Source organism: Symsagittifera roscoffensis, chromosome 4 (genome assembly GCF_963678635.1).
Source record: "Symsagittifera roscoffensis chromosome 4, txSymRosc1.1, whole genome shotgun sequence".
In the NCBI taxonomy this organism is placed as follows: domain Eukaryota; kingdom Metazoa; phylum Xenacoelomorpha; order Acoela; family Convolutidae; genus Symsagittifera; species Symsagittifera roscoffensis.
This window is the reverse complement of record NC_087065.1, coordinates 33,346,365-33,368,886: the sequence shown is the minus strand read 5'-3', so window position 1 is coordinate 33,368,886 and position 22,522 is coordinate 33,346,365. Positions and strand designations below refer to the sequence as shown.

At 39.0% G+C, this 22,522-nt stretch overlaps 3 protein-coding genes across 4 annotated transcripts in view; 1 reads left to right on the top strand and 2 right to left on the bottom strand.

Annotated features, from left to right (window-relative positions):
* The window catches only part of LOC134845261 (methylosome subunit pICln-like), a 54,447-nt gene extending 48,031 nt beyond the window's left edge, over positions 1–6,416 (bottom strand). The window contains exon 1 of the mRNA XM_063862206.1: positions 6,396–6,416. The gene's annotated coding sequence lies outside the window, so the exon portion shown is untranslated. The remainder of the gene's footprint in view (positions 1–6,395) is intronic.
* The window catches only part of LOC134845256 (T-complex protein 1 subunit eta-like), a 297,982-nt gene that overhangs the window by 171,906 nt on the left and 103,554 nt on the right, over positions 1–22,522 (top strand). The window lies entirely within an intron of this gene.
* Positions 1,360–3,199, bottom strand: LOC134844699 (17S U2 SnRNP complex component HTATSF1-like). Its single transcript, XM_063861511.1, has one exon. It carries the CDS (start codon positions 3,154–3,156, stop codon positions 1,441–1,443), a length of 1,716 nt encoding a protein of 571 aa, XP_063717581.1. The 5' UTR covers positions 3,157–3,199; the 3' UTR covers positions 1,360–1,440.

Genomic DNA, 22,522 nt, shown 5'->3' with positions numbered 1-22,522 from the left:
AAAAGCGTTTTTGTCCAAAATGAAAACAAAATTTACTTCGAAGGGGTTTTCTGTAAAAATCAAAGAACATGGCGATAAAAGTTTTTGTGATTTAAAGCCAGACAATTTCGCGCTATTTAATTCGCGTAACTTTTGAATCGAAATGACTGAAACCAAAAACAAGCAATTAATCATCGAACTTCAAAGCCCTAAGTTAATTGAACGTTCTGTGACTAAATGCTTGATGACAATTCGAGCATATGATTTTGCTATCCACGCGTCTCAATCAATTCGTTATTTTCTGTAATAGCCGATTCTCGACATTTATGTGTGTAGTATTTCGAGAAAATCCAGTTTTCGGCAACATTATGTCTTCGCTGGAAAAAAAATTCGTGGACCGACGCTATAAGAATTGTTTTTTTTTTCTTAAAGATGAAACTATGAATTCGAAAGAAGTTTATTTATGACACAATTGGGTTGAGCCTAAAATGACTGTCAAAATATTATGAATTAGCACAAGCAAAAAATTTTAGTGATCATGCTGGTTTAGTGAAATTGAAAATCATTTAAAAAAATATCTCGAAAATCAAAAGAATTTGAGCAGACATACTTAGATGCCAGATTTGTAACCCCTGAGTGTATCGCAACAGCGCCCCTCTATAGGGTTGAGAATTTCAAATTTATTAAGGCAAACTGTGAAACAAAAACTTCACCGAATATGGGAAAAAATGAAGAGCTAAACCATTCGCGCTCCAACAGATTTTGAAACGACTTGAGTAAACATTTCAACCCTTGTAAGGTTTCGACTCTTTAACAGACCAACATAAGGACTTCTCAAGCATGAGCCAAGTGAAAATTCTTTTGTTAAACATTCAAAAAATAATACGTCGAAATAGCTTAAACTTCTCAAATAGGGACTTCTTAAACATGTGTCTTAAGTAATTAAGGAAGCCCCATTTTAGCAAGAATAACTGAGATAACCAAACTCTTCAATGTTATGCGTGTGTTTACTGCAGGGATAACTTGGCGTGATAGGAGTTAAGATAAGGAATTCATAAAACATTAATTTTGGTGTTAAATTATAAATGGAGTAAAATTGTTGGGATTTAAATGGTTTGGTAGTGAAACGACTAGGTAGTAAAAGTATGGCAAAAAATTCTTTGTTATTCAATTGTAGGACACCAAATTGACAATCTGGAAAAATTCTAGTTTCCGATTGGATAACACTCGCTTATTCCAAACGGATTTTTTGAACTTTTTTGTCACATCTGGATGGGCTTTAACATGATACCTCATTTTAGCCCCTACGAGCTTTTTTTAAGATAGTCGAAATCGCCTGCAAACTATCTCATAATTTCTGACTTCGGAACAAAATACAAGCAGTTTTTGAAATTAATTTAATATAGAGCAAAACAAAATTAAGCTAACAACTATTGCTTGATAATATCAACCTTGCCTCAATCAGCTGCTGTTTTCTTTTGTGGTGCTTTCCGACATCATTTTTGACTGAACACTGCCAAATATTTCGCCGCCGGATGCTAAATTAGCCATTATTTCTTTCATTTTAGCTTCTTCGTATTCATCCTCGGCCTCATCTTGATCGTCACTGTCTCGATCTAGCCCCAACATTTCTTCCAACGTGCTATCTTGTAAACTTTCAGCTAATGGCTTTTCGCTCTTCGATTCTTGCGCTGGAGTTGACCAATCACCAGATAACTCTTTCTCCCACCTTTCAATTCGTGCCCGCTCTTGCTCTTCTGTCTCCACTATTTTGTAATTTGTGACCCCATCCCACAGTTCCGCTGTTATTTTTCGCCCTAGGAACTGCCTATTGTCTAGTTGTGATACACACATATCTGCTGAGTCCCAATCTCTGAAAGCGATCGATGCTACACCTTCATCATGGAGGTCAAATATACAAACTTTTTTGATCGCCCCAAACCGACTGCAAGCCTGATTGACTTTTTTCTGCAGCGCGGGGATTTGTTTTACGTCTTTCATCAAGGATCTCGCATCAAACACGTTTTTCAAAACAGCTACCTTCTCACATCTTTTTCGATTAGCAACCAATCGATTCGCTTCTGGTCTCCAATCTAACAATTTTTCTTGAGTTGCTTTGCCTTTTTTCTTTTTGGTACGCTTTTTCTTCTTTTTCGTGGGATCAAACTCCCCCTTAAGCTTGAATTGGGCTCTGTGGACCCCAATTTTGCGGCCACCGCGGTAATCGAGCCCGTCAAGTAATTTTAAAGCTAATTCAACTGACTCCACTTTTAAGTAGCAACAACGACCGTCGCCCTTCATGGTTCCATCAGGATTTTGATATAACTTTACTTTGGGCTTTCCCGTATCTGGATCAGTCATGATTATGCCATACTTGTTCATCAGTGTTTCAAACTCTTCTTGGCTCATATCAAGTGGTAGTCCGTAAACATAAACATTCGAATTCTGATTTTCGTCTATATTGAACCATTCTGGTTCTTTTCTTTTTCTTTTTGGGATTTGGTTTTGCTCTTTTTCAATTGCTCCGGGCGCTCTCAAACCTTGGCTACAACTTTCTGATGGTTTTTCATTCTTTAACTCATCGGAATTTTTGGAGTCAGCAAATTTTTTCAGCTCGCCTGCAACCACGTATTCTTGCTTGCCATCATCCCAGGTAAATGATAAACCTGTTAAGTGATCCACATAAGTTTCAGCGACCCATTGAGTCATAGATGCACTCCAAATGTACTCAACATTCGTAGAAGGGTCTGTGTATTTTTGTGAGTTATTTGATTCGACATTGGGAGCCATAGTATCCGTTTCATCTTTTACATTTATCCACAGGTATTTAACGTCATTCCACTCATACACATTTCTGGTCTCTGGATGTACATATCTAACTTGATCGATTCCACGTTGAGTTGACCTCTCAATACTTCCACCTTCAGTTTTAATCGCATCATTGGAATCGCCATATGACAGTCTGTATGCAGCCAAGAACGCTGAGTCTACTTTTGGAAACCAGCCTTTAAGTGATTGGTCCCACTCAAACACAGTCCCATCCTCGTCTCTTTTAATTGGTACCCCACGGTTGTCGCGCTCATGCTGAATCTTTTCATTGTCGATGTTCTTTTTTTCTAGTTCCTCTCCTTCTAATTGAATACGCAAAAGCTCGTTATCATCATCGTTGGCGTGCATTCTAGTCTTCACATTTCTATCTATAAATTTTTTTGAAAAATTTATTTCAAATAGCAAAACAACAACTGAAGCATGAAACCAAGATAGCACCGGGAGTGAAAGAGTGCACCATATGGGAAATCTATCAAATAAAAAGGCCGGATGTTGGCAATGACATGATAAGAAATTCGCAGAAAGTGAGATACAAGGTGACAGAGAATTAGAGGATCATAAAAACTTCATCGAGAGAAGCTTGAGGGCGTAGAGTTCCGATGACACATGCTGCGATAGACATCTGTATGCAAACAGACATCTGTATATCTAAGGAAGGCAGAAGCACGGGCTTCGTTGGTGGAATCTTGAATCAGCTTGCCGAGCTTAGAAAGAAAACGTTTGGTTTCTGGTCCTGCGCCTCCTTGTATTTCGAATGCGACAGGCTGAAACAAGTAGCCTCTGTTGATGATTTCAGTGTATTTCATTCTTTTCGTCTCCTCTGCTGTAGTCGCTGCTTTCAGGGGCTCGAATGAGTAAATTCTACTACTGCACAATGCGTCCACGACCGTGGCATCCCATACCATTGGTTGGCCTCTGGACCAAGGTGTAGACGTGAGCCCATCCGGCCTTTGCCGATCTGCGCGGCGAAGTCCAGGGGGTTCTAATACCGAGTGTATGTTGGCGCTGGCAAGACCCCTCTTCACTATGTCATTCAACATTTAGTGACGAGTATGACGGCCGGCGCTCATTTTGCAAGCCAAACCATGGTGGCCATCTTCAGAGACTTCTTTACCGTATCGGCATTGGTGGGGTTCGCACACTTTGCCGCCTAAACGCAGTGCCACACTGATGCGGAGTTGGATATCTGTGAGTTTCAAGCCCAAGTTGGATGATGGCAGAGCCTGCAGCCAGCTTCCCGCCATCTTTCCAGAGTAAGCTTCTATTCTATTGTGGTCTGTCAATGAACAGTTCTCAAGCATCGAGGTTTTTAGGTTCTCGAATACTGGCCAAGTCCAATTCTTTTGGGTGAATCTACTAGTTGGTGGAAGTGCTTGTGCAGTATCACCCCAGAGTTCCAGAGCAGTTTCTTCGTCGCCTGTTGGTCCGGTACAAGTTGAGATTTGGTCTGACAAAGCAGCGCAAGAGCTCGCGGAGGATAGAAATAAGGAAGTCGCAAGCAATGACGCAGATGGCAGACCCAGGCCACCCACTTTAACAGGCAGACAGGCTTGGATGCGAGAAAAATCTGTAAGTTGAACATTGGTGATTTTTTCCAGTGTTGAGGTCAGAATGGAATCATAGTTGGAGAGTATGTCGGGGGTGCATGAAGCACGGTGACGTTCAGAGCAGAAATGTCAGTTTCGGTATACTGAACGAGTTTTTCAAAAGAAAAAGCGCCGAGTGTGCCTCGATTTCGACCAGGCGTTCGCTCAAGATCTTTAGAACGTTTGGTCAATTTGTCAAGGACACAGTCAGCACCCATGCCTGCACCAAGGATGCATAGGTCATCCAGTGGAGTCTCTTGTATAGAAGGGCAGATCGTGTTGAATAGTTGCAGTATTTCGAGTTTGAGCTCTTCACTCGAGGAACCTAGGAAAGTTAGCTCACATTTCGAAGGCTTAACTTTCAGGCCAAGCATACGAGCGCGCTCTATCACCAGTTTCAAGTCCTCGAAAACTACCCAGAACTTATCAGCAAGATTCCCATCGTCCAGATACCAGAAGTTAAGAGCAGAAGTCAGCCAATGAATCATGTCGTTAATCGTGTCACAGAACATGGGCGGCCCCTCCGGGTCTCCTTGTTGAGCTCCTTCATCTGAGTTCAGAATATGAGATCCAAAGAACAGATAGGAGGGTTGGCTATAGGCTGAGAACGCAAAATTTTTCAGGCGAGGGTACTTTTCGCTAATGTTTTCCAGCATGTGTTGCCTTGAGATTGAGTTGAAAGCATTTTCGAAATCAATTTTGACTAGAACATGTTCATCGCTGTTGTCTGGAGAAGATAGGAATTTGCGGGTGGCATGGACTGCCGCCTCACATCCATTTTTGGTGCCGAAGCCCAGTTGAGTAAATCCATATGAACATTTTCTTTGTTCTAATAGTTCGTGGTCTTTGCCGGCACATTTCGCTGCCAATCTGCGAAGTGTGTTGCCGACTGCTATGGGCCGAACGCCGGAAGAAGGTTTTTTGAATGCAAACAAATTTGCCTCGAAAAAGAAAGGTCTGATATCAATCGGTACACCACCGCTCAAGATGATATTTGTGAGCCCGGTCAGGTCTTCAAAAGTTTTTTTGATGTTTTGTTACACATTCCAATCATGTCTTTGATAATTTGAGGCCTCAATTTATCAGGCCCACCGGCTGAGCCGTTCGGGAAAGAATTTATACAAGAGTGAACCGTAGAACCCACAGTATTGATACATTCTTGTTCTTTGTTTCCCTGAACAGCATAGGCGAACTTGTGCCGGGGTGTTTTTCTTCCATCTCATTTACAATTTTGGTTGTAATTTCAGGCATCGTGTCATTGCCTGAAGCTATCCTTATGGCGCCTCGGATATTGCCATCATCAATTTTCTCTTGGACCCTTCTCCTGAGACTCTCAGTTTCCTTTTTCGGCTTCGCCTTTTTTTTCGGCTGCTCCGGAATCTCAGCTGTGCCGGAAAAAGATCTTATAGCTGAGTTGACTGAACTGGTGAGGTTTGTTCGGTGTTTTCCCCCCTCTGTCAGTCGCCTTCAGACAGTGGGCGGGGATACTCATAAGCTTCAGCCAATTGGAAACTTCGTCAGGGTGTTTGGAGATATCGATGATAACTTCGCTATAGAGACAGGCTAAGTTGACTCTTGCTCCTTTCGGGACACGTTTGAGTATGGGGACTTTAGCGGAGAACAGCTTGCGGAGATAGGTGGAAGCCTCGGAATCGGGAGGGACGTTCTCTATTCTGAGATCTCCCATTAGTTGAGAAAGGCCGCTAGACTGGTGCTGGGGCGCGCTACCAGTATGAGTCAAGTCCTGTGGAGGGATATCATCAGCCAAGACAACTGAATCCGGTAGGCAGCGGTTGCAGATCAAGCCTGGCTTCCAGTGTTTAGAACTCGGTAGGGGAGTGTGCTTGAGGTGAACAAAGCCGCAAATGCTACACCAGACTCCTCCGCCCCGTAGATGCTTTGAACACACGCTGCAGTGAGTCTGATCTACTTCATCTTCAGTGACCGTTGGTTGCTGTTGCTGCATTTTGCGTAGGTGTCACATTCACATATATGAAACTATTTAATAAGTTTATCACAACAGTTAGGCTAAAATGCGTTAAAATTGTAAATTCAAACAAACGTTTTCGCACATTCTTGTGCATCTTCAGGTTTTAAAAATTCTAAACTATCTGTACAAAATGATCAAAGATCATAAAAAATGTCATACACATCATTATTTCAAAATTTAAAAATTTCAACCAATCAAAACTTTACAAATACTACTGAAATTATGTAAAAACTATTATGTAACAATTTTAAACATTTTGTCACAAATTTCTGAGAGTTTTCACTATTTTTGTTTTTCAATATCGTTTTGTCGCTAATTTTCATGTCAACATGTAAGTTAATTCAAAATTTTTTGTTTTAGCCAGAATTTTTCGATTCTGGATCTATATCCTTAATTTCTATCCATAAAAATAATCAACGAGTTTATCCTTATGTTCGCAAGATAATGAGGTAAATTTTAAATAATCAGAAGGTCAAAAGTATCATAGTAACCGAGGTTACACTCAGGAGTCCCTTCATCACGTATTCCAGTCGAACTCCTTGGAATTTTCTAGATATGAAAGTGATAATGCTAAAAGAAGATGACAAGTGTTGAAGTCTTTTTCAATTAAAAGCGATACGGGTTAGGTTTCTTCAATAAGAACACGCAAATCGACACGAGAAATAATAATATACAAGTGTTCCATTTCATCCCACAAGAGCTGCTTACCAACAGCCCATGGAACGAGCGTCAAATCATCTGGTCGCTTCTGATCGGTCCTGTAGAGGTGTCGTGGTTCAACTCTGCTTTATAAGGGCATTCAGGTTTGAATGCCTAGAGAATCTCCCTGCACTTTTGATGCAAGAAGGACCATGCCAACTATCCTCGGTAACGTCTTTTCCGCACACGCATTTATGCCGTTCGCAAACTTTTGAGCGTAATCGAAGTCCTATCGCAATTCTGAGTTGTTGGTTCGACAGTTTTAAACTTCAATTTTTGCACCGGATAACATTCAACTATTGGAAGCCAAATCTAACTTGGAACGCGTTGAATCTTTTTACGTCCGTTGCCTCGAGTCTTAAAATCTAGTCTGCAGTTTCGCTGTCAAAAATTGGCTCTGTCCAATTTTTTTGGATTTCATTTTCCGGAGCCATTTCAATTTTTCCAAGTTCAAACCACCGTTTTAGCGCATCATCATAGGATTCATCCACATGCTCCAAACAAAGATTTCGCTCAAGGCATTTTTTGCTCCTACTGCTGAGGCTAAGAAAGCGGGTAAAGCGAGTAGACCAGCGGAAGAAAAGCCTAAGCCACCTTTGGCTGCCGGAAGAACTGCTTGTAAAAACTGGTTATAATCCATTTTCACATTAGTGACCTTGCATAACAAATTTCTTATTAATTTCTCCTAGCGTTCCAAAAAATCATTTTGCAAAAAACAAGGGCTCGTAATTGTTAAAATATAGAAGTTTTGGCATGCTAAAGCAATTTTTTAGGAGGTAAAACTCATGATGGACGTCTAGTTTGTCAATGACATCCGAGATTTTTTCAAGCTCCTTAATTTTTTCGTCGAGCAATTCTTTCCGGCAACCTTTGCCGATTGGAGATCCTAAATTGAGGAGTTCTGATTGAGCCGCTGACTAGAGCTGGCCTCAATCTCACAATTGCTGTTCCAGCTTTACTGAAATTGTGTGCTATTGCTTCGCCAATGTCTCCTTCCCCATTTAGCGAGCTGCCCAGGTACACAAAGATGTTTCATTCCTTTGTTTTTTGCCAATAAGATAGATATGAATTGATCCTTCTCCTTTCACTACAATCATCTCGGTTTTACTTAATGATATCTCCATCCCTTCAGTTTGAACTTTCTGATTCAGAGCCTCAAAATTTTCTTGTGCCTCCTCAATTATGCCGGAAACAATCACTAAATCATTAGAGATCCCTAAGTGAGGAGTTCTTCTTGTGTTTTTTTAAATTTTTTTTCGGGGAATATTTTTCGAAATTGTGTTAAAATTGAATTATACTGTGTACTCGTAGTCAGTCCCAAAAAATCAAGTTCACATTTCTTAGTGTTCAAGCTCAGGCCGTAAATTTGTTCCGATTTCAGGATTTTTTTAAGGACCCGGAGTACTACCTTATAGTCGTCTGCTAATTTTCCATCATCGAAATACCAGATGTTAATTTTCGACTCCAACTGTTTGACTAGTGTCTGAATTGTTCCCGCAAAAAGGGGTGGGGCTTCAGGATCACCTTGCCGCCAAGCTCCGTCTTCTGACATTATGACCGAGCTTCCGTAAAAAAAAGTAACTAGGTTCACTTTACGCGCAATGGGTGTAATTATTTAACTCGGCGCGATTTGAATATACATGATTCAGCATTGTTTCTCTTTTTAGAGGGTTAAAGGCATTTCTAAAATCTAGTTTTAAAAGAACAGTGCTTTTTGGATTGTCGTCGTGTTCAATTAGGTTTCGAAACGAGTGTACAATTATTTCTGCTCCTCGTTTGGTACGGCATCCTACCTGTACAATTCCGAAAAAATTTTGTAGCTCGGAAAGGGCCTTGCTTCCAGCGCATTTAGACGCGATACGTCTCAGCGTGTTGCCTATGGCAATCGGTCTCAACCCTCCGTTTAATTTTATGAGGGTGATCAGCTTTGCGCCAAAAAAGAAAGGTCTTAGGGGTTCGGGTATTTTGCTATCTCAAATGAGGTTTTTCAGCTTAGTAAGCGATTTCAGATAATTAGGTCCTTGCCTGCCATTCGACATACTAAAAAGATCTTTAAAATTTTGAGGAACTATTTTATCAGGACCTGCTGATGATCCGTTCGGAAAGGACATTATCGCTTTGCATAGGTCGAAATCGGTTACGAAAAATCTAACTAAATTTTCTGGATTTGGAGCTGCAAATTTGGCTCGCTGAGCGTGCTTAGACAACAATTTTTGATAATTATCAAGTGAAAAAGAAGCAATTTTGTCATCCGAAGCAGCAAGCCTTATTCCTCCCTTCACATTTCTTTCATCAAGCTTACTACTTATTAGCTTTATTCTCTGCTTGAGGTCACTCAGAGGCGGGCTTGAAACTTGGGAATGAGGTTTTGGAAGTGACACGTCATTTGCTCGAATTTTTTTATTTATCAAAGAGCTCATGCTTGTGGTCTGTTTGCGTCCACTTCTTTTCGGTTGCTCCAAAAAAAAAACAAGAACGACGTCAAAAAAATGAGCCATTTTGTAACATCTTCTACATTGTAGACGATGTCATTTATTTTGTCCGACAGACTTTCCGCCAAGGGAACACGCGAGTTTTTTGGTATTCTCTTGAGTACTCGGACATTTGAGATGGCTGTATTAAAATAATTGTCTAGCACTAAATCCTTACCATTGCTGCTTTATTAACAGATTTTACATCAACGCATAAAGGACGCTGAATTGGAATTTCTTAGAGTCGCTAAGAGAAATATTTACACAACTGATATGATACCAACTAGAACAACAATCACATCCAATCCAGTTTATCATTCCTGAAGGTTTTAATCAATATTTGCTTGTACACTCTTTGTTGTTTTTTCTCATCTTCACTAAGGATAAAGGTAAAAAGGAGGATTTTGACTGGACGTTAGGGGACTGAACTAACCCATGATAAGCGGTTAGTGGGAATTTTATAAATTAGCAATTAAAAAAAGACAATTAAATTAATTTAAATTTTAAAAACGAATTACAAAAATCAAACACAAGGAACACTCTCACCCGAGCTCAGTAGGTCCAGCGGTGCACCATCAGACTCTTCAAGCCAGTTCCAGTTTCCCACCTCCCCACAGAAAGCCACTTGACAGACCTGTCTCTGAAATCCCCTACAGGGCGCTCCACAACCAGGCACAAACATCAAAGATAACAAATCAATTTAATAAGTTTATCATAGCAATTAGGCTAATGAGGTAAAATCGATAACTGTAATTTTGCTCAGAAAATACTCAGCAAAAGAATGTAGAAAAATCGCTATTGACAACTGGCTGCTGTCAGATACCTTCGATCGGCTCTTCTTCCTCCTCCCTGATGGAATTGTCTATTTGTCTACATTCGTAAGTTTTTTGCACCCCCTGAGGCTGAGGATTGCACTCCGCAGAAGTACAAAACTTATTTTGGTTATTATGAAGTTTATTGTGTCGGAGTACGATTCGTTTTGCTTAATTTCTCTGCTAGTTTCTGGAAATTATTTGTAGAGCCTGTAGCAGCTCCTCGAGTACACGCAAATATTAGCGGAACAAAGCTGCTGTGATCCCTATCTAGAATACTTTTTAGTATTTCAATGTTTCGACACTCTCATTCTGTATATAAGAATTTTAAAATGTTAATTCAATCATTTTCGCACATTTTGTGCATCATCAGGATTAATGGTTTCGTTACAATCTTTACTAAACAATCAAAGGTCTGAAAAAATGAGAATCATGTTTAAAAATGCTCTCAAATTTTTTTGACCAATCAAATTTAAACAACTGTAATTTCATAATAAATTACGTAACCATCAATAACATTTTCCTGTAAATTTCTGAGATTTTTTAGTTTTTTGTTCTTTCATTGCTATAAAATTTCAATTTGGGAATATTTTCCAATTCTGATATGTCAGTTTTTTGAATTTTAGCCATGTTATACATGGAGTATAATTCTAATGTTAATTCCCGGCTCCTGAATTCATTGCGTGTGTTGAGTTTCGGTCTCTCCCTCCAAATATGCAAAACCTCTAGTGCGAGTAGCTTCTGAGTGTTGGCTGTTTGGTCTCTAACATCTGACTTCAGCGAAGCAGTTCAACTCATGATATTTGTAGGCATCAGTTAGAGTTTTAGGGCAGGATTTGTTTTACAAGTATTTGCAGGTAGTTACAAAAGGAAAAAGAGACCTTAATTTTATGTTTTTTTCACAGTCGAGACCAGACCAGTTGTTGTCTACTGTTTTCTACTGATAGGTATATATGGGATCCAGTAGAGATGGTCATATATATACATAAGTAATAAAAATACTCATAATCTGAAGTAGCAAATATAAAGGAGTTAAACTGAATGTATTCATTTCGAAATTTTCAAAAAGAGAAGTGAAAAGACCTCTTTAAAATGTTTCGCTATTTCAAAATTAAATTCTGATGATTTTGGTTAGAGGATGAACAAAATTGATGCAGCCAGTTTTCTTGCGCACAGCCTGAAAGACGAGGCAGAGGAAAAGGTGAAGTTTTCTGGGCACATCACAAACATAACGGTCCTGGCATGGATCCAAAACCAAGTCAACAGTGACAAGAGTCTGTTAAATTTGCACTGAGGGAGAAGATTTTTTAAATTTGAGGGACGACGCTATGACTAACTTTTTGACCAGCCACAGATAAAACAATTTTTCCCTTAGTACAATCGGAGGGCTCATCATGAATCTAGAAGACAGAAAGGACAAAATTTGAGCCATAGTTTCCAGTCAAAGGGTGTGTATCTGAAAAATACTGAAGGGTTTCATCAAGAAAAGGATTCTGACTATCAATTTCTGGTGTCCAAGTTGAAGCAGGAGTCTCAAATAAAGGATCTCGAAGGGTAGAGCGAGCTCCTTCAATAACAGGAGTTCGATCTAAAGTCTTTGCACCTGGTTTGGGAGCACAAGGAACGGTGGCCTGAGCTGATATCCAAAAAGTGAGAGCAGTAAAAAGGAAGCAGCAAGAAAAGGAAGCAGCAAGGGCAATTGGAAGCGGAAAACTACGGATAGACAGCAGAAGGACGACAAGCGGTCTTCACAGTGCTTTTATTTGCTTTTTATGATTTGAGCTCCTAGCGCTTTGCGAGTTTTGTTTCTCGGGCCCAGCAGTTCAATGAACATAGTGCAATCCACCAACGTTCCTGAAGCTTATACTTAGAGAGAGACTCTTGTTGATTACTGAATTGAAATATGCAAAGTACTTGAATAAATTTAACATAAGCCCATTAGATTTAAATTTCTGAAAAATGCCTAGATACCAAAATATTACCAAAATTTTTGGGGTGCAGGGTACCTCAGACTGCCACGTTTGTGGACCAAGCGGTTCACAGCATTAGGTTGTGAGAGATGGGTTGGGCGAAAGAGGATATTTGTAGGGCAGTGCAAGAATTGGGCAAGGTAAAGGACAGTTTAGGGTAATAATTGATTAAAGGTGATGACCAAGGGTCAAAAACTATGTTAAGCGTCAAGCAACGGAAATCGGTTCAGCAACGCGCCTAAGTCATTCTTAGAATATTGAGAAGTTGGCTGATAAACAAAACAGGCAAGACAGAGTAACGATACAGAGAAAACAGGTGAGGTACTAGATGAGACAAAAAAAGCCGAGATTGCTGGAGGAGTTACTGTCTATGGGATTTAAACACCAGTCCGAGACAAACTCAATGAAGTCCATTTTAAAGCTAACATAGATATTTTTCGTCGGAACTGAAGAAACAAGATCTGTTTGCTGAAAACTATCTAAGATTAAAGCTGCTGCTAAGTCGTACAGAAAATTTAAACCAGAATCCACTAGATGTGAGAATTGAAATAGCTAGGAGTTATCTGAAAAAACATCGGACTAATGGGGTACCTTTTTATCAAGGAATTTAGGTTTGCAATTTGCGTCATGAAAAAACTCACAATTGAAGCAGAATTGACCCGGGTGCTGGAATCAAGACAGTTTGAGAGACATGATAAGTTGAAAGATTAAATTGTTCTAAAAATTTAAAAAACGAAACATGAAAAGTAGAACTACTGGTCCGGAACAGGTTTGAAATTAGAGATTGATTATATGCAAGGTTGGCAAAAGTACATAAAAAAGATACACTCTTGCCACCTGCTCTCTCTTTCCGGTAGTTTCTTATGAGAGACTGAATAAAATACTGGCAAAATATTTTGATAAAAACGAGAGTTCAAATATTGAGACGGGTACTAAAGCGGCCAGGGATATGGTTGACATATACCAAGTTATACTCAGAGAATTGTATCTTTTCGTTGGATATGAAAAGCCTGTGCACAAATGTTCCAAATAAAAATCTTTTAGAATTGCTCCTAGAAAATTATATAGCCAGAGTGAGCCACCTGACTTGCCAAGAAGAACAATAAATCGCCTTTTGTACTTGGCTCTTAATAATGTCCATTTTAAGTGCAACGATACATGGTGTGATCTGCCTCGCTAATGGTCTCCAATCTACCCCACGGTTGTCGCGCTCATGCTGACTCTTTTCATTGCCAATTTCCTTCTTTCTAGTTCCTCTCCTTCTAATCGAAAACGCCAAAGCTAGTTAAATTCATCGTTAGCATGCATTTTAGTCCTCTTTTTTCTATCTATAAAAATCATCAACGAGTTTAGCCTCTTGTTAACAAAAAATTGAAGGTTTTTTTTGTTGAAGCCCACTCAACCCCGCCTAGAAATCTAAGAGGAGCTCCACTTTGTGATTCTACTATTATGCAAGCTAACACATGCTAGGATTGGCAATATGGGTGATAATTGTAACATTCGCTCAGAAAATAAACAGCAACGGAAAAAAGAAAAGTCCCTATTGACGACTGGCTCGTTTTCCTTCCCTTACCCCACACGAGCATCCGTTTTATCGTCAAGCAATTAGTTTCACAAGATTGATAGTGAGGACCAAATAAATTTGTCCTGGAAACGAAAAAAGAGCCCTTAATTCTATGCTTTTCTTCACCGTCTCGACCTACTGATTTCTAATGACAGTTATGTATCGGATCCATTAGATATGATTCCGATATATTCATGAGTAATACAACTAATCATGCTTTAGAATAGCAACTATTATTGAATTCAATTGAATCTTTTCAATTCGAAATTTTCAAAAAGAGAAGCAAAAAAACTTCTTTAAAATTTTTGCTACTTAAAAATTAAATTCGGATGTTTTTATTTACAGAATGGTCTATATTGTTGCAGCCAGTTCTCTTGCGCAAAGCCTGAAAGACGACGCAGAAGATAAGGTGAAGTTTTCCAGGCACATCACAACCAGAACGGGCCAGGCATGGATCCACAACCAAGTCAAAAGTGACAGGAGTCTGTTAAACATGCTCGCGAGACTTTCACTGGGGGGAGAAGATTTTTTAGATTTGAGGCACAACTTTATCAATAACTTTTGTCCAGCCACAAACAAACATTTTCCCCTACTACAATCGGAGGGCTCAGCATGATTCTACAAGACAGAAAGACCCTATTTGAGTCATCATTTACTGTCAAGACAACGATTTTGACCATCAATTTCTGATGTTGAAATTGAAGCAAAAATCTAAATTCGAGGATATCGAAGGATAGAGCGAGCTCCTTCAATAACGAGAGTTCGATCAAAAGTTTTTGCGGTTGGTTTAGGGGCACAAGTAGCGTTGGCTTGAGCTGATATCCAAAAAATGGAAGCAGCAAAAAAGGAAGCAGCAAGAAAAGGAAGCAGCAAGGGCAATTGGAAGCGGAAAACTACGGATAGACAGCAGAAGGACGACAAGCGGTCTTCACAGTGCTTTTATTTGCTTTTTATGATTTGAGCTCCTAGCGCTTTGCGAGTTTTGTTTCTCGGGCCCAGCAGTTCAATGAACATAGTGCAATCCACCAACGTTCCTGAAGCTTATACTTAGAGAGAGACTCTTGTTGATTACTGAATTGAAATATGCAAAGTACTTGAATAAATTTAACATAAGCCCATTAGATTTAAATTTCTGAAAAATGCCTAGATACCAAAATATTACCAAAATTTTTGGGGTGCAGGGTACCTCAGACTGCCACGTTTGTGGACCAAGCGGTTCACAGCATTAGGTTGTGAGAGATGGGTTGGGCGAAAGAGGATATTTGTAGGGCAGTGCAAGAATTGGGCAAGGTAAAGGACAGTTTAGGGTAATAATTGATTAAAGGTGATGACCAAGGGTCAAAAACTATGTTAAGCGTCAAGCAACGGAAATCGGTTCAGCAACGCGCCTAAGTCATTCTTAGAATATTGAGAAGTTGGCTGATAAACAAAACAGGCAAGACAGAGTAACGATACAGAGAAAACAGGTGAGGTACTAGATGAGACAAAAAAAGCCGAGATTGCTGGAGGAGTTACTGTCTATGGGATTTAAACATCCAGTCCGAGACAAACTCAATGAAGTCCATTTTAAAGCTAACATAGATATTTTTCGTCGGAACTGAAGAAACAAGATCTGTTTGCTGAAAACTATCTAAGATTAAAGCTGCTGCTAAGTCGTACAGAAAATTTAAACCAGAATCCACTAGATGTGAGAATTGAAATAGCTAGGAGTTATCTGAAAAAACATCGGACTAATGGGGTACCTTTTTATCAAGGAATTTAGGTTTGCAATTTGCGTCATGAAAAAACTCACAATTGAAGCAGAATTGACCCGGGTGCTGGAATCAAGACAGTTTGAGAGACATGATAAGTTGAAAGATTAAATTGTTCTAAAAATTTAAAAAACGAAACATGAAAAGTAGAACTACTGGTCCGGAACAGGTTTGAAATTAGAGATTGATTATATGCAAGGTTGGCAAAAGTACATAAAAAAGATACACTCTTGCCACCTGCTCTCTCTTTCCGGTAGTTTCTTATGAGAGACTGAATAAAATACTGGCAAAATATTTTGATAAAAACGAGAGTTCAAATATTGAGACGGGTACTAAAGCGGCCAGGGATATGGTTGACATATACCAAGTTATACTCAGAGAATTGTATCTTTTCGTTGGATATGAAAAGCCTGTGCACAAATGTTCCAAATAAAAATCTTTTAGAATTGCTCCTAGAAAATTATATAGCCAGAGTGAGCCACCTGACTTGCCAAGAAGAACAATAAATCGCCTTTTGTACTTGGCTCTTAATAATGTCCATTTTAAGTGCAACGATACATGGTGTGATCTGCCTCGCTAATGGTCTCCAATCTACCCCACGGTTGTCGCGCTCATGCTGACTCTTTTCATTGCCAATTTCCTTCTTTCTAGTTCCTCTCCTTCTAATCGAAAACGCCAAAGCTAGTTAAATTCATCGTTAGCATGCATTTTAGTCCTCTTTTTTCTATCTATAAAAATCATCAACGAGTTTAGCCTCTTGTTAACAAAAAATTGAAGGTTTTTTTGTTGAAGCCCACTCAACCCCGCCTAGAAATCTAAGAGGAGCTCCACTTTGTGATTCTACTATTATGCAAGCTAACACATGCTAGGATTGGCAATATGGGTGATAATTGTAACATTCGCTCAGAAAATAAACAGCAACGGAAAAAAGAAAAGTCCCTATTGACGACTGGCTCGTTTTCCTTCCCTTACCCCACACGAGCATCCGTTTTATCGTCAAGCAATTAGTTTCACAAGATTGATAGTGAGGACCAAATAAATTTGTCCTGGAAACGAAAAAAGAGCCCTTAATTCTATGCTTTTCTTCACCGTCTCGACCTACTGATTTCTAATGACAGTTATGTATCGGATCCATTAGATATGATTCCGATATATTCATGAGTAATACAACTAATCATGCTTTAGAATAGCAACTATTATTGAATTCAATTGAATCTTTTCAATTCGAAATTTTCAAAAAGAGAAGCAAAAAAACTTCTTTAAAATTTTTGCTACTTAAAAATTAAATTCGGATGTTTTTATTTACAGAATGGTCTATATTGTTGCAGCCAGTTCTCTTGCGCAAAGCCTGAAAGACGACGCAGAAGATAAGGTGAAGTTTTCCAGGCACATCACAACCAGAACGGGCCAGGCATGGATCCACAACCAAGTCAAAAGTGACAGGAGTCTGTTAAACATGCTCGCGAGACTTTCACTGGGGGGAGAAGATTTTTTAGATTTGAGGCACAACTTTATCAATAACTTTTGTCCAGCCACAAACAAACATTTTCCCCTACTACAATCGGAGGGCTCAGCATGATTCTACAAGACAGAAATACCCTATTTGAGTCATCATTTACTGTCAAGACAACGATTTTGACCATCAATTTCTGATGTTGAAATTGAAGCAAAAATCTAAATTCGAGGATATCGAAGGATAGAGCGAGCTCCTTCAATAACGAGAGTTCGATCAAAAGTTTTTGCGGTTGGTTTAGGGGCACAAGTAGCGTTGGCTTGAGCTGATATCCAAAAAATGGAAGCAGCAAAAAAGGAAGCAGCAAGAAAAGGAAGCAGTAAGGGCAAACGCGAAGCGGAAAGCTTCGGATAGACAGCAGAAGGCCGAGAAGTCGACTCCAGAGTGATTTTAATTGTGCTCCTAGCGCTTTTTGAGTTTTTGTGTCTTGTGCTCAGCAGTGCAATGATTAAAGTGCAACCCACCAACGTCCCTGAAATTTATACTTGGAAAAAAACTCTTGTGGATTACTGTATTGAAATATGCAAAGTACTTGAATAAATTTAACAAAAACCCATTTAGATTTAAATTTCTGAAAAATGCCTAGATACCAAAAAATTACAGAAACTTTTGCGGTTTGGGGTACCTGAGAATGGCGTGTTTGTGGACCAAGCGGTTCACAGCATTCAGTTTGAGCTACTTAGGAGAGAGCTGGTTAGGGCAAAAGAGAAAAGGCTGGGCAAGGTACGGGACAAAATTAGGGCAACAATCGATTAGATCTGATGACCATGGGTCAAAATCTATGATAATCGTCAAGCAAGGGATAACGCTTCAGCAACCCGCCTCAGCCATTCTAAGAAAAGTGAGAAATTAGCTGATGAACAAAATAACCAAGACAGATTAACGATACAGAGAAAACCGGTGAAGGTACTGGATGAGACAAAACTGCCGAGATTGCTGGAAGATTTACTGAAACGCCTAATGAGAACGGTGACTTGGCTGTTTTTAAACGTTATTGAAAATATAGATGGCAAAAAGCAGTTCAAATGTGGGTTTTATGCACCACTGCAGTACAAGAGAAATGTCATAGATGGTACGGTGCAAATATTTTTAGGAGCACAACTACATGGAAAGTATACCATGAAGCAAGGTTGATCAACAAACAGCAATGAAAGGATAATAAGAACCCGAGAAGTGGTCTTCCAAAGTTGAGTCGAAATCACTCGGCAAAAATATTGCGGCAGAAAATAGCAAACAAGAGCAATTCTCAGGCAAAAAATGACAAGCTAGACGAGAAAGTTTTAAGGCTCAAGCTTCAACGTCGAGGAAACCCGAGTAAATTGTTGCCAAACAAGATGCAAAGCATTACCAACGCACAAATTGAGTTTACAATTCGGAAATTGAAAGCCCATCTTCTCTCCTTAATGGCGTCGTTTTTGCGTGAACTGAAATCGAGTTTGGTTTACAAGCTGTTTTTTTGTGGATGTAATTCCACCTATGGGCCACAAACTGTTCGGCATTTAGCCAGTTGGTTGACAAACTGTTCGACTGCTCGAAGGATTCAGGAACACAAGAAAAAAGGACACGATTGTAGGCATCCGCATGTTTCAGCGTGGCGAGGAAGCAACCACTGCACAATTGAGTTAAGAAATAAAAAATCAACGCAATGAAACTCCAAACATAGTGAAAATTTTTTATCAATTCAATTTATTCAAATAAATTAAATTTTAAAAAGTTACACTTTAATTAATTTCGAATTTTAATTATAGTTAGATATATTAAAATTTTTGCTACATTTTTTTGCTCTTTTTCTGTCAAGATTTTATCATCAAAAATTATGAAATTTTTATTTAAGAAGGTTTCTGCTAGTTTGTTGTAGTCCTTTCGCAAAAACTGATCACGAGCTCTTGGCAAAAATTTTTTATCAGTCTGCTTATTGTTTCAACACACATTTTTTTCTCGTTATAACCCCCATTACTTTTTTAAAGCATCTCTGTAAGAGAAGTTTTCTAAAAATTGTTACGATTTCTGTCTGGTTGGGTCGTTTTTTTAACCACGTAAAACTTCCTTTTTTCCTACGGGACGCAGATCCTGAGTTGCTTTTACTTCTTTAAAGTATGCCTCTTCATGATCAAAAAATTATCACTACCGACGGGTTTATGTACCCACGAAACGTTTGGAACTCGTTCCGTTTTTCCAAATTCTGAAATCCCGTTGAACCTTATTTCTTCGTACTAAATCTTGATCACTACTTGGGTTATCTGCAGCAGAATACTCAACTTCGGGCTAAGGTGGAGACGACTGACTCAGCGCAATTATTGCCATCTTTACTTCCCCCCGTGAAGCTTCCGGCTCAGTTACAAAAACGTTTTTAAAAAAATGTCATGTTGACGTAACATTAAATTTCCAAACGATTTTTTAAAATTAGAAAACAAAAAAAAAACAACCAAAATTCTCAGAATAAACTTGGGCGGAGTTTATGTAAAATTTATTTAGATTTTAAAATCTGAAGATGCACTAAACGGTTTTTTAAATTACAATTTTAACGTAATCAATCCGTAGAATTTTGAAACACAAAGGCAATAAACCAAAATCTAATTATAGTCTCCCTAAAAAGATCCTTATTTTGATATCCTTTACTATAGTACATTTCTCAATCATATTGGTTCGAAAGTTTCTTCATATCAAAGGATAGCTTTCTCCTTCATAGTCTGGAAAACTTAACTGAAAAGAAAAAAAAACTACTTCCACAGATATCTAAAGTTCCGGGTCTATCGTAATAGCCAAACATGGTGAGTCCTCCGAACAACCTGGCAAACCTACTCATCCGGGCTCTTCAGTTGAAAAAAGTAGTGTGACAAGACGTGATTAGCAATACGATTGCCAGCCACCGCTCGAATAACTAAGGAGCCTGCTATACCGAAAGTTTGCTTAAAATACTAACCGAGCTGAACATCAACGCACTTAGTTACTGTCAGAAAAGGGGCATACCTGACATCAAGAGTCAACTGATGAGCTCGGGAGTTCTTGAATTACCAATCACAAAGTTTTCAATATCGAAGAAGATACAGAAAGCAGAACTAGAGCTGCAAGAGTGTTACCAGAAACTTCATCAAGACAGCGGCCTGGACCTGAAGAAGTGTATTTAATCTGAGAAGTGTATTTAATTTCAAGGACAACCTCTCAGTGGTTTATTCCAATCTTCGATCTAACACAAAGACAAAGTCCGTCACCTGGAGAAAAGCGGAGAAATGAAGACTTGTTGATCGAGGAAACGGAGGACTGCAAAGAGAAGGAGGAAGCTTCAAAGAAGAAAATGAGTTAGAGTTGTGTTTTTTGTTTTGCTTTGTCTCACGCGAGGTTTATTCCTCATAGCCTGCATAACGATAGTCTTGCTCCCACTCCAAAACTGATAAGGGCTTTAGAAAAAACTAATTTGGAAATTAGTTCGTGTTTATGCCGCCATTTATATAAAATTATTAATTACCATTACCGCGTAAAAGTTTTGAAAGTTTGTTTGGAATTGACATAAAATCTGAATTTTTAGGATTTCCGTTGCTCAAAAAACAATTATGCCGGTAAAAGCTATTCTATCTTTTTCAAAATAAAAATCTCAGGACAAATATAAACAAAGCTTGGGCAGACGCGAAGAACATCTCAAGCAAACTAGATAAGGCAAGAGCTGTAATACAAAGAGGGTTAAACAAAAGTTAACGGCTTCAGCAGTGGTGTTCTTCCCTTTGATAGAGTGCAAGTCTGTCCAATATTAGTTATTTAGTCTAGAGACCTTTGAGGATTTGGCAGAAGGCAAGCTAGACTCCCAATTTTGAGTACGAGAGCTTCCAGTCTCTCTTCCCTGTACAGGTATCTGACGACTGTATGACCACGCATGCTTTTTTGAGCAATAGTTTTGCAAGCCCTTCAGCTCCTTTTAAGTTCTTGGAGACTTCGGGCACTTTTAAACGCTCGAGTCATTTGCAGTTTGCATCTCTTCCTCTGCAGTCGCCTCTAGTTCTTCCTCAACTGGTGACCTTCGTTCTCGTTACTTTCGTTCCCGTGACATCAACTGATTGTTCTTCGCCATTCAAAGAGCACAGCGAGTGAGCTGTCTTAATGTGCGCTTTCAGCCACCTGAGTGTCTTGTAATGCATTTTGCAACCTTTCGTGGGCACTTCAAATACTTTGGTACATCTACGCTAAAAGGTGCTATGTCGAGTGTATCTAACGCTGACTTTCTAGTGCATCTTGATCGCTTCTGAGATGTATCTGCTTCCAAAGTTGAGTCGAAATCACACGGCAAAAATATTGCGGCAGAAAATAGCAAACAAGAGCAATTCTCAGGCAAAAAATGACAAGCTAGACGAGAAAGTTTTAAGGCTCAAGCTTCAACGTCGAGGAAACCCGAGTAAATTGTTGCCAAACAAGATGCAAAGCATTACCAACGCACAAATTGAGTTTACAATTCGGAAATTGAAAGCCCATCTTCTCTCCTTAATGGCGTCGTTTTTGCGTGAACTGAAATCGAGTTTGGTTTACAAGCTGTTTTTTTGTGGATGTAATTCCACCTATGGGCCACAAACTGTTCGGCATTTAGCCAGTTGGTTGACAAACTGTTCGACTGCTCGAAGGATTCAGGAACACAAGAAAAAAGGACACGATTGTAGGCATCCGCATGTTTCAGCGTGGCGAGGAAGCAACCACTGCACAATTGAGTTAAGAAATAAAAAATCAACGCAATGAAACTCCAAACATAGTGAAAATTTTTTATCAATTCAATTTATTCAAATAAATTAAATTTTAAAAAGTTACACTTTAATTAATTTCGAATTTTAATTATAGTTAGATATATTAAAATTTTTGCTACATTTTTTTGCTCTTTTTCTGTCAAGATTTTATCATCAAAAATTATGAAATTTTTATTTAAGAAGGTTTCTGCTAGTTTGTTGTAGTCCTTTCGCAAAAACTGATCACGAGCTCTTGGCAAAAATTTTTTATCAGTCTGCTTATTGTTTCAACACACATTTTTTTCTCGTTATAACCCCCATTACTTTTTTAAAGCATCTCTGTAAGAGAAGTTTTCTAAAAATTGTTACGATTTCTGTCTGGTTGGGTCGTTTTTTAACCACGTAAAACTTCCTTTTTTCCTACGGGACGCAGATCCTGAGTTGCTTTTACTTCCTTAAAGTATGCCTCTTCATGATCAAAAAATTATCACTACCGACGGGTTTATGTACCCACGAAACGTTTGGAACTCGTTCCGTTTTTCCAAATTCTGAAATCCCGTTGAACCTTATTTCTTCGTACTAAATCTTGATCACTACTTGGGTTATCTGCAGCAGAATACTCAACTTCGGGCTAAGGTGGAGACGACTGACTCAG